The 13,383-nt window shown below is 41.8% G+C and overlaps 1 protein-coding gene across 1 annotated transcript in view; it reads right to left on the bottom strand.

The window, feature by feature from the left end:
• Positions 1 to 13,383, bottom strand: part of LOC126853183 (uncharacterized) — a 91,662-nt gene that overhangs the window by 36,934 nt on the left and 41,345 nt on the right. The window contains exon 3 of the mRNA XM_050598731.1: positions 2,753 to 2,947. Coding sequence (XP_050454688.1) covers positions 2,753 to 2,947 — 195 coding nt within the window. The remainder of the gene's footprint in view (positions 1 to 2,752; positions 2,948 to 13,383) is intronic.

The following is a 13,383-nucleotide window of genomic DNA, read 5'->3' as shown; positions in this document are numbered from 1 at the left end:
AAAAATATTTTATTATTCAATAAGAAAACAGGGGCAACACGCGAGCGATCCTATATACGAGTTGAGTTTTCGAGATAATTCCCGGCCGTTATCTGATGATAAATAGATACACCTCTGCCCAAGCCGACGCTTAGCCCCCCCGCTAATGGACGTCTCCGCTCGATATCATCGCCGGCCGTTCGTTATCTAAACGTGAATAATTATGTTCCGCGACGCCGGTAGATCATGGGAGCGATATATTTCTTTTACGAGGGCGTCCACAGCCGGCGCGCGTGTATGCAATGCTGCGCATTACCATTACACTTTTGTTGCAAACATGTTCTAGGACGTTCGCGCGTCTCGTTAAACCGTCCGTGTAGAAGGAGAAGGATCTTAAGTTTGCGATGCTAAAAATCAAGCGATAGAAACTGACTTCGCGTTATTTAAACAAATCTGCGGACCCGTCAATGATAAATAATTTATATAAATCTAATTTGGATATAAATTTTATTAAACCGTTTATAAATAAATTTATATAAAAAATTTATACGCGATAGTATTTATACTCATTATTAAGAATTTTATTACGTCAGTGGTTGACAATCGATCGATTGCTGGAGTCGCAGGAGCGGCGGTCGTGATTGGCCAGTGCAATTAATAAACGTCAGACCTCGTAAGGACAAGTGCAGGCTTGAGAACGCGAAGCGCCAATACACGAGGCGGCTTATACACGTGCGCGTGTATGTATACACGGGGATTGCTCCATATAATGAATAATTTAGGCCCGCGAAGGCTGGCCTGGGGTGCACGCCATCGTCAAGCAAAAACTAATGCCTGCCCAGATAAATTACCGATAAAGCGGCGCAGATAATCATCTAGATAACTTAGCGCGCGCACGCGAGAACCGCCGCGTTCTATCCGCGTGCATTCTGTCGGCCTGTAGATAATTCACGATTATCTGGTGACGTGGCCGAACACGTCTCGCGGCCGTTTTTTATTTCGCGCGTGCCGGAAGATACGCGAAAGAGAGAGAGAGAGAGAGAGAGAGAGTCGCGATTTATACAATATATTTCGCCCCGGATAAAACACTGCGCCATTTGTTATAACCGCGAATCGCGATCGTTCGTGGACGCCGGCGATGAAGAGAGAGAAAAATCCGCCCGGGTTCTCCTTACTTAGTAATTACTTGGAGAAAAATTATCGCTATTTTCCGGGGGCGGGGGAGGGAGAGGAGGAGGGAATTATAACCGCGCCAGAGGATCGGCCGCAATTCTTTTCCGACCGTTGTTGCGACCTGCGATAATTAATCGGGGGAGGGAGAGGGAGTTTATCGCCGATAAATCACGGCGAATGTATCGCGCGGAGTAATATAAAACGTCCGACGCGATGAATATTGCGTTTGGTTTTTTTTTTATTACGCGTTACGCGACGATCCGCCATTCTTTTTTTTTTCTTTTTTTTTTTCCGCGATACGGCCGCGAACTTTTACGGTGCTCGCTCGCACGTTCGCGGCCGCGAACGTTTTCCGTAAAAATTTTCCCGCATAATCGCGCGGCCGCGGGGGGGGGGGAGAATGCGACAGCGTGTGTGTTTCAAAGCGACTCGATTGATAGGCGACGACTGACGCGTACGTCAAACGCAAAGCTCGTGAAGCTTTTCCTCGCACAAAGAGAACACAGGCGCGCGTCACATGCGGCCTATCGAGTCGAGGCAATTGAAAAGCCCGACAGTGTCAGATGCAGGAGGCGCGCTCGCGGCAGATTTCATCGTCGGCGAGAGAAGCGATAATCGCGATCGCCGATATTTAAAAGCGAGATAAGCCACGGCAATCGAAATCTGTATAAATCTGGTAAAAACTTCGTCGTCGCTTCAATAATAATATTCAAAGTCTTTTCGTTATTTTCAAATAAATAAATGTAGACGAAACAGTATTTTCTGTATTTAAACAATCGTCATTGCCACGATATAATCGATAAATCTAACAAAAAAAAAGAGAGTTTAATTTAATTCAATTTTTTAAAAAATCTGCATCGATTCTAATTTTAGGCCATCGTTTTTCTAAAGAATTTATTATGTTACGTTGTGAAAAGACGTAATATATCAAGAGCTTAAAACTTCGTCCGCTTTGCAAAATAAAAATCTGATAAATAGTAATTGATGAAGTTATTTTTTTCAGCGTCACGCTTTCTGTCATCCGGCAAACCACGAATCGAGGCGCGGATTCCCCGCTCAAAACTATCTCAAATTTTCCGACCTTATCTGAACAGCGAAATTCCATTAATTCGATCGGAAAGTGGCTCGAGCCAGCTTAAAATTCGCCCCGATGCTTTCGCGTAGTAGGTTTTTTAAGTTCCCATTTTTTTTTATTTTTACAACTCGAGTTATAAAACTGCAAATTAAAATCCTCGCCAAAGTGATATCGAGCATAAATTGAGGCAAGCATAAAAAATATCCCACATAAATTAATTCTTTATCTGTAATTCATTAAAACGCTTGCATTTTTAAAGATACTTCCTCTTTTAATGCAGTAGAATAAGATAACACTAAGAAGCACAGAATAATATAAAAATAACGAGCAATATATGTATTGCGCGAAAATAAAAATCCTACCAACCCAACATTTATGATTCCGTAATTTTACTCTTACGTTAGACGAATGAAGTAGCTTTGGAACTTCATTGAAAACGTCATTTAGCTCCAGAATACGCCTTATCCAATATAATACCTCAATTCTATTGACGCTTACCAGCAATGATGAAAACGAGTCGAATACCTGAAAGAATCGAATCCGCCGAGTCATTTCGCAGACAGGAAATTGAGTAGTCCGTCGAACAAGTATAATTCCCTGACATGTTCTTTGTCACGTGGTCGCTTTGCCAAGAGACGACTGGCAGAAATCTCTTCAATTTCGTGCTTCTTCTGGATATATCGCATGTTCCGGGTCCATTATATATTCCTCGACGAATCTCTGAAATCAGAAATGTTAGACATAAATTTTGACATGTATATTTGTGTGAAAATTTTCGCGTCGTTATGGAAATCTGATGTTCCTTTATTTACAATCATCGATTTCACTTCGATCAGCTGCGCCAATATTCCTTAAATACTGTCCTAGTATCATCGACATTCATTAGATCCCGTCTAGCGATTTATCACGATCGCGAATACACGTCTTAATGCACGCGAGTGTTTTATATCTCTTCGTGCTTGATAATTCAACGATTCGCTTTTACCTTCCTTTTGTAAAACGTGACCGATTGACGCAATTATCAACATCACTACATGTTTCCAGTTCTACAGATTATGTCCGTAACAATTGTAGCATGAAGCTTTATCCAAAGAAAAATTATGATGCTCTTGCTCGATCATCAACGCTCTAATTGTTCTAAAATTTTAGGCAATTATTAGCTTCTATTGCTCCTTGTTCGCTTTCACTTTATGCTTATCATTTTTCATTCATAAGACTTAAAGGCATCGCTTCCTACTATATATTCCTTGGTGATATGCGGAAAGACAAGGAACAACAAAAGAATGTCATTCGGCTATCGCGCTCATCAAGCTATCGCTCAGATTCAATGCGGATTAGAACGCGCCAGAAAAAAAAAAAAAAAGAGACGAGGAATAAATTATACGACGATAATAGACTCGCGCGCGTAATAAATATTACACGCGGGCGCGAGTGTTGTGCAGCAACTCGCGCCATAATTTCTCGGTCTGGAGCGCTCCTCTGGCCCGCCGCAGGTGTCGTTAACCCGGGGTTACACCTGTGCGTCGGCGCGGCGCCGCACGCGCGTCTCCGCGCCGATCGTGTCTAACGACCCTCTGTCAATCGGCGATCCATAATCGCGATACCGATCGGCCCGTCATTATTACATTACTCGGCGGGAAAACGACGCCGAGCGCTTAATAGATTCGCTCTCCGCGGATCACAATTTTTTTTTCCCGATCAGATGATTCATGATTTATGATTTTTTTCTTTCGAAAAAGGGAAATGTTCTTAACGCGTTCCCCGTCGCCATTTTTCGTCCATAATTTCATATTTTCGCTATTTAAAATATATAATATTATCTAAAATATTTATAAAATTATGTATATATTGTCTAAAAATATCAGTTATCTAGTTTTTTTTTTAGATGTCTTTGTTTTGTTGATAATAATAATTTATGCAATCCTATAAATATTACAAGGTATGTGTTACGAGAAAAAAACTATGGAAATGGCATGGAACGTGTTAATTTTAATCTCAACGTTGCGTGAAATAATGCTTTACTGTGATCACTTGCGTGTATTCCACGCAATATAGATACGAACGAAAGTAAATCACCGTTGAAACGTGCATTAAAATGTGATACATCGTCAAGTTTCCGAGAGTTCAGTGTCGATGAAAAGAAATTTTAAACGACTTCGACGTATTCTCTGGAGGGACGGAAGATGTTCGGACAGATATTCGGACTAATGTAGCGTAATGCGTGCATGCAAAACACGCGACGCGTTATCCAAGAGTCCGAGGAGTGCGAATTTAATTTCCGTCGGCCCCGTGCAACACCTGCGCGAGCCGCGCACGTCTTTACTCGCGTCATTGTATTCGATTCGGGTATCGAAGACGGGGAGGGACGGACGGGACGTGTCCGTCAATCGACGATCTATAATTACGAGAACCCGATCATCGATGCCAATCTTACTCGTTAATAAATGATTTGACAGCTGGAGAACAGCCAATTGTACGGAGAGCTGACAGTAATCGCCCGGTAAATGACTCGTTTTCCGCTCGCACACTTTTCACCGTCGTGACTCGTCGATACATTGAATACATCGTGTTGAAAATAAATGAGAATCTTGACTCTTCATTGGTCATGTAAGTATCTTACAAACTTATCTATCGTGTAACATCAAGACCGCAAAGAGCTTCATAGATCAGTCAAACTTTGTATTATAATCGAGACAAAAAAATAGTCTCTCTCTCTCTCTCTCTCTCTCTCTATATATATATATATATATATATATATATATATATATATATATATTAAAAATCAAATAATTATAAGAAAATTGATTCGCCCTATAATATCCCTTTCAAGTTTATATTCTTGAATACATATTTTGATAAATTACTCTTTCCATTAAATTTATATAAAAATTTTAAAACTTAATGTAAATTTAATAAGATTTTTCATCGAGTAAATATTTATCACATAAATGCCTCCAATAACGACCGCTTTTTTGCGAGACAAACCGCGAAGAAAGAACTATTTTATTTAATAGGTAACGTTAATGTTAATATGCTTACCTTGCTTTAAGGGAACGCGAAGAAAAGTACTAGGAAGCGAGAAACGCAATTAATCTCCTCCCCACCCCGGATATATCGCCGCCAGCATCTCTCGCTTGAAATCAGCCCGCGGATCCAGCGCGCGGCGCCCGCTATTACCACTCCTATCTCCGCTATCGACCATAAAAATCGTCCACCCGCGAAATGGATTCTTGCGCGAGGGGAGGCGAGCGGGACCCGAGAAAGAGAGACGGAGAGAGACGCGTAGAGGTGAGAATCCTGCGGAAATAAGAATCGCCCGTGAGCGGAGAAGAGGGAGGGTCGAGAGGAGAGGGAGCTGCATACTGCGTTTCGCGAAAATCTCTTCCACCGAAAGCGCGGAATTTCTCTAACGCGGCTTTCGCCGCGTTTATCCAAATTTTGCCCGATCGCTCTTTCCTCAATTTTCCCGAAGGTACAACGATGCCGTGTCGTACAATGCACGAGTGCGCCCGGCGCTCTTTCGCTCGGACGCGACGAAGAGGCGGCAGCGAGAGAGAGGAAGGGCGAGGGAGAACACGGCGGGAGGGGGGCACACGACGAGGGAGGAGGGGCCCGAAGGGGCTTACTAGAGCGTTGAAAATTGAAAATTCAAAATGGCCGATATTTCCGGCCGACGGGACCGAAACAAAAAGTCGCCCGGCGTTCATTATGACATGCATCGCTGTGTACGCGCGGCTGTGATTTGCACTGTTTCGTTGCAGAACGCAACGTGGGTATGCGACGGCAAATGCGACGGGGAGGAAAGGGAAGGGAAGGGGAGGGGAGGGAGAAGAGAGAAGAGAGGCAGACGAGTGTATGCATTTATATGCGTGTATACATATGTATCTGTGTGTAACGTATTCCGAATCATATCGAACGACGGTCGACGCTGGAAGCATCGAGGAGCACCGATAATACCGCGGGACATCGATATATTGAAAAGATTTTGGCTCAGGCTGTTATTCGAAAAACTGAGAGAGAGAGAGAGAGAGAGAGAGAGAGAGAGGCTTATCGTATGTAAAAATGTCGAGTATGAGAAAACGATCTATTAATTTTTACGTTCATTATATTCAGCATCTCCTGATTTAAAATGTATCGTCGCCTCTATAATCATACAACTCTCGTTATGATTTATCATTATACCTGGAGCGCACTACACGGCGCATTCGGAATCACATGTGTGTGTGTGTGTGTGTGTGTGTCGCGGATGTTGCTTACCTGTCCGAATACGATAGCGATCGCGATTATTTATAGCGCGCGTTATACAATCTAGAAGACTCTACCTCGTCCTTTCAATTAACGCGACTTCTTCGCTTCGCGTCCGTCCTCGCGTCGAGCGAGACAAGCGTATCCTCGGGAGCCATTTTCCTCGGCAACCACATCGAATAACATCCATCGCGAAATCTCCCATGTTCGCGCACAACGGTCGATTAGCAACAATTGAGAGGCGCAGAGGTTGACTTTCCGTCAATAATAACAAGATAAAAGCGCTCGCGCGCTGTCATTCATTCCCCCCTCCCCCCTCCTTCTCCCTTTCCCGCTTACTCTCGAACGAACGAACCCGCTATCCGTCCTCCCTCGTTTCTTCCTCTCCTCTTTTGCTCTCTTTTCACCGGTGTCCCCGTGATTTTTGCACAATGTGCGGCCGGGCCGGTGGGCATTGTTTTAAAATTATCAACGCGTCGCACAATCGGCCGTCGCCTCGCGTGGATGGACAAAAGACGAGAGCGGGTGTGCTCGTTGGCTGCCGTTTGATGCCGATGTAGTCGCATGCATGCACACGATGTATGTATCCGATTTCCCTCTGTCTCTCTCTCTCTCTCTCTCTCTCTCTCGTCGAGCTCCTCCTCCACTTCCGCTTTTTCTAACGTGTCGCGAGTGCGTCGTCTCGATTGTGGCGTGTACGGACACGCTGTCTTCGAGCGGAAGCGCATAAAGAAGTGTTTAATATCGACGAGTCTCCGCTCTCTATGCCTCTCTCCTTCTCTCTCTCTCTCTCTTGACTGTCCTAATGAATCTTTACACAGGGACACGAGGTACAAAGTGTACGTACGCTGAGTCGCACACTGCGACACGAGAGACAGTAGCCATTCGCTCGCCTGGCTGTCTCTACCAACCGCCTTCAACCTCCTCTTCCTTCTTCTCCTCTCCTAGCGCATGTTCTCTTCCTCGTGCACCTACGTCTAACACATTCCCCTTCGCACGCGTAAGAGTACATATGTAACACGCGCCATTCGTATGGAGGGAATTCTTCCTCCTGCCGCATGTTTTTTAACGCGTCTCCAATCCTGCCGCATTCACTCCGCGCGCCTCTATAAGCGCACCTCTCCGCATACATATCCGTATAGACGCGCGCACGCAATGACACCGCCGGCCGTTCCCTACCGTCCTCATCTCCGCGACGAGAACCTCCTCTCTCCTTCGTACTTACGCGTCCGCGTATATGCCTGCGTGTTTGCGCGCTCGTACGTAACACAAAACGCCATCCTTCTCCTCTTTTGCATGCGTATCTACGGCTCAATGGGGCTTTCCACTCGGTGAAATTGAAAAGCCGTCCTCTACGTTCGTACGTATATGCGAATATACGTACACGTATACGTATGTGTGAGCAGCCCGTGTGTCGCCCATCGATGCGGACGCACTCGTTGTCGCGAATAAACTGGAGTTGTTGTACGATTACGTCCGCGCCGTTTTGAGATCGCGGAGAAAAAAAAAGACGAAAACATACTCGGTAAATATTTTACAAACTATCGACAAAACAAAGTATCGACATAAAAAACATAAAAACATCGAGTTTCTACAGGAAATCTGAAATCTACAAAAAAATTGTTAAATCTATCTGAAATTCTTATTCACGCAAATTTTAGATTTGTTCTTTTCAAAATTTTCGTAAAGGATCGATATAAACCGAGACTATCGGCTAAATTTTGTATCGACGAGTGTTAGGATGAGCGCGACACGTGGCACTTCGCATATGAAAGCGAGGGGCAGGTGACGGAAGCAAATCAACGGCCGTCGATGAGCAGAATTCGGGGGGAAGAAAGAAAAAGAGAGAGAGAGAGAGAGAGAGGAAAAGAAGACGAGCGGACATCGTGGCAAAACGCGAGCATTAGTCGGCGAGCAATTACATATTTAAATGCGGTTCCGGTCATCAGCTGCTGCCCACTTTTCGACAATAATCTCCGGCCTCTGGCTACCACGCGATATCTCGTCGAATACGTAGCAACGAACGAAAAGCGAAACGAAACGAAACGCGGGCACCCGCGAGCAATTACGCGCCTCGGCTTGATTACAGTTGTCGTGTCGAGTAAATAACAACAAACCTGCTCGGTCGAGAATCGGTATTCCGTATATATTTGTTTTTATTTCCTGACGTTGCCGCCGTAAACGACGGCTTTTGCTTCGACAAATTTCGTTTACATACCTTACATTTGCGTATTCGCAAGATTCGAATAACGAAGTAAAAAAAGACATTTCAAAGATAAGATTTTATAAAATTTATATTCCTTTTATCGCAATGAAATATCCTTTATTGTTGAGCTGTAGGAAAAATTTTGTTGAGATGTAAAAAAAAAAAAAAATATAAGAAACGATATTTGCATATAACAATATTTCTCGCTAATGCAGTTAATTAGCAGAAGAGATTAAAATCTCTTCTGGTGATTATCAGGTCTGCGCATCCTGATAAAAAATGGAATTATTCAAGCGGTTCGATTTATATAATCAAAACCGATGTTTCCTTTGAGAATCATTAATTCAACGAGAAAAATTGTTAAAACTGTAGTGTTCGATAAGATTAAGATGTCACCGCGATATTTCATCCACCCAAGAGTTCGACAATTTCACTTATATTTTCGAAATAAATATTTAAGTATCTTCAATTAATTTCTTACAAATGCATAACCCATTCACGGAAGAGAATATATATATATATATATATATATATATATATATATATATATATATATATATATATGATTGTAAAAAGTTAATATATATTATTAATATTAATATTAATAATTAATAAAATTATTATTAATTAAAATAATTAATATTAATAAAATATATATATGATTGTATGGTAATTATATTTAAAAAATGCACGTAAAAAGAAATAGGAAAATGTGCGGCGGACATTACGTTAAGATGTAGTTTCGTAGCTACGTTCCTCAGTTGCATTTGGCTAATTTGTAAAAATAAGTATGAGATATTTGAAACAAAAGAAAGGGAGAGAGAAAAAGAGAGAGAGAGAGAGAGAGAGAGAGAGAGCCATGTTATGTTAAAACAGGGGCTTCTCGGCTTACTATCGGACATCGTATATCTAACAGGCTCGATTTTTCCTATCCGTGTGAGGAAAAAAGAGGGAAAAAATATCTTGCGTTAAAAGAGAGAAAGAGAGAGGGAGTCAAGATGGAAAACCGATAGGCTACACGTGAGATGAATCATCCTGACTGTTATTTTCTGAGGGTGGACCGCGCGTGTCGGAACAGATAATTCTCCTCCTGCATTGTCCATTATTTGTGACATCGAATTACCGTATCGAAGCAAAGTTAAACCGTGGAAATAGCAAACTCGTTCAAATCTTATTTGAGTGTATGTATGTATATGTATATATATATATATATATATATAAAAGAAGGTTCTACTATAATTGTCTTTTTTATAATGTTTTTTCACTTTTAAGGCGAAAAAAATGCTCATAAGTCCATTACTGATAAATTATTTTAAAAGAATAACATTTCTGCTTAATTTTGAACTGTTTTCATAAACTAATTATACGACATATAAATTACAAATGATTATTTATACTTTGAGGCAAAAAATATATATCCATATTATTATTGATAAATTATTTCAAAAAAATATAACAGCATATATTGCTCAATTTGGAATCCTTCAAACTCATTATACGCATATATGAAGTCTAAATAATTATATTTTTTAATATAATATGACTGGCAGATGTAAACAATTGTCCACTTGTACAATACATACACGGATTGACTAACAATATTTCAAAGATAAGATCAAGAGTTTCGCGGAATAAAAGACAGAATTTTATTAAATAAATACATGTGCGTAATCCTCTCGAGTTGCTTAAACAATTGTTAAGTCGTGGGAGCAATTTGCACATATGTTCCCAGCACGAAACTAACGAATCCGTCGGCGCTCGTGGAGAAACAGCCAGCCAGCCAGCCAGCCGGCCGATGAGCGAAAAACGAGAGGCTGACGGTAGCGTGTTCGACGCGCGTTTAAATGTTTCTGCCTCGAGACAGGACCCCTAGAACGAGCTAATTATGAAATTATGATAATTTCCGCGTAGTCGATGTTTCGCGTCGACGATCGCTGCCGCGCCTCTCCGTCGTCGATGCCTCAAGAATTGCTTTAGCGTTCATTTTCGCCCCCGTAAAGCGGAGAAAAGAATCGCGACTTGTGATTCGAAACCAAGTATCCCTCTTCCATTTTCGATCTTCAAATTTTCAAATTTCTACTTTAACACTTTAGATATAGTCGGATTATCTGCTCTTGAAACTATCCGATCTACGCAAGTCAAAATTTTATTCCTATTTTTTCACATATTTATAGAATTTAAGAAATTTCGATAGGTTTTTACTTTATATGAAAGTTGTGAAAGCTTTCAGCTTTGTACCTCAAATGGGATAATTTCTCATTTGAAGGTTTAAAAAGAAGGAGCTTTTAGAATTTTAAATATCAATGTTAATTTTCGTCATAAATTTTAATTTACGGTTATCATCCATTCGGAAAAATATTCATAAAAAGAAAACAATTTTATCATCGACATGAAAGATAGTGATACTTTTTTAAACAGAATCTTAATAAAAAATTAAAAAATAAATTCTGAATAAATAATAAATATTTTAAAAGAAATTGATTAAAATATAACTCTGCAAATAAAAATCTATCGATGTGTATCGTACAATATAAATAAAATTTTATTTAAGATGAAATCTGGCTCTTTTATTAGAAGAGAGAGAGAGAGAGAGAGAGAGAGAGAGAGAGAGAGAGAGAGAAGAGAAACGGAAAGGAGGAAAAGACGTTTGAATCGAAAGGAGTGGGGCATGACACATTATGGAAAATTCAGACAAGAACATTCGCGACATATATATCATTCCCCTCTCAAGTCGCAGATAAAAATAACAGCAGGACACACACCGAGTCGCGGATGCGTTCGCGTGACCGTCGGTCTCGGCTGGCTAGCTCTGCGCCGCGCCATCCTGACTTCTTCAACCTCTACCACTCGCCCCTCTCCGCCTCACCCCATCCGGCAGCCACTCAGCCTTGGCTTTCTCGTTGTTTCAAGCCATTCTACAATTCGCCATTCTGGTTTATACCTACCTAGCCGCGACTTTCACGACGAGCTCGCGTATTCCTGACTCTGTTGCTACCTAGAAAATTTCTCGTAAAGACTCGAGTCTTCTATTGTCAATTCTCAAGTCTTTTATATTCAATTTTCTCATAAAGAAAAGTCATTTTCTCTCATAGAGATTTTCTCTAAAAAATATTTCCTTATAGAAATAGATTTATAGATTATAGAGAATTTCGATATAATTTAGGAATCGACCTCGTACTTTGTACATCAAATTGATAGGAAACAAACAATTTTCTACTTAGAGAAACTTTCGACAAAACTATAAGTTAAATAAATAATTTCAAAGAAGATGCTCCAATTATGCTTAAATTATCAAAGTAGATATCAAATTAAAAATTATAAGCGAAAAGGAGGAAAATAATTTCGACTTGAGCAGGTATTGCGAAAGCGAGGGAAAGAAGATGATGGCGCGCGCGCGCGCGACCTTTCAAAAGCATTTTGCGATCTTTTCGGCTTTTGCTACCCTCCCCGCTTTCCTTCCCTCTCCTCGACTATCCAGGATGAGATGGGCGATGCAAACACGCGGAAATGGACATGCACCACGCTCAACAGCCCTCGTCTTCGTCCTTTTCTCTCCCTCTCTAACCATCGCGTGCTTTCTTTCCTCCTCTCTATCCTTCCTCTCTTCTCTTCTCTCTCCTTCTTTCTCCGCGCATTATGTAAAGCGCGACGGTTTATTTCGGCACGAGAGCCACGTCTAGGCTTATCAGATTGCGTGCTCACGAGCCACCAGGCTGAGCTGTACGATGTAGGCCAGCTCGGCCCTGGCTGACCATACCGTCGTCGTCGTCGTCATCGTCGTCGTCGTCGTCGTCGTCGTCCTCGTTGTTGCCGTCAGTCGTGCTCACCTTAGGCGATTAGGCGCCCAAAGGGCATTTTTCAAACGTCCCTCGCTACGCGCTGACCGCGAATGATCGATGGACGTCGTCGTCGATCTCGAGCCTTAAGTTCGAGAATTTCAGGAAACGAGCCGACGTTCACTCGTTCATTTCAAACGTACAAGCAAATAATTTCTATACACAGACACGTATTATTTAAAGATTACTTTTTAACGAAATATATAAAGTGGAACGATTTATATTCCCGGGGATAGTAAATCTCCATCGGCAACTATTAACGGCGTGTAATATCGAAGGAGAAGAGTGAGAAGAGGGGGGGAAAAAAAAAAAGATCGAACGCGCGACCCTCCGCGAAGGAGGGCGGCAATAAAGCAAACCGACCGCAGTTGCGGTTGGAAGAACCAACAAACGCGTTTACAGCCGGCGCTTTGTATATCCGCTCCGCCGCAAAATCGTTCGCGCTGCCTATCATTTCCATATTATTACGGCTCTTCACCTGTTCCCCGGATACCCCTCGTGGCATATTGCCCACAGCGAATACCTCCGACTTTCTGTTCTTCTAGCCAGGCGATGCCGCGAACCCGCTACGATTTTGCAGTCAGATTATCTTAACCGCTTCCTGACATGCACGATGACCGCTTAATAACGACAAAACAAGAGATGCATCCATCGTCCAAGTGTTCCGCGTGTCGCGTGTGAGCCCTTGTACCTTCAATTTCCTCCATGTTTATGTCCTCTGATAACACGTAAAACTATTTTGATAATGCACGCACGCCTTTATGTGATGCGAATCGATATTTATATATCGTTATTGTCGCAATGCGCGGTTACTAAATAAGATAGTAAATAATATAATATACATGATATTTATTCTTATTATCTTAAAA

This window comes from Cataglyphis hispanica, chromosome 11, assembly GCF_021464435.1.
Source record: "Cataglyphis hispanica isolate Lineage 1 chromosome 11, ULB_Chis1_1.0, whole genome shotgun sequence".
Lineage (NCBI taxonomy): Eukaryota > Metazoa > Arthropoda > Insecta > Hymenoptera > Formicidae > Cataglyphis > Cataglyphis hispanica.
The sequence above is the reverse complement of the archived record's forward strand: the minus strand, read 5'-3'. Positions and strand labels throughout refer to the sequence as shown.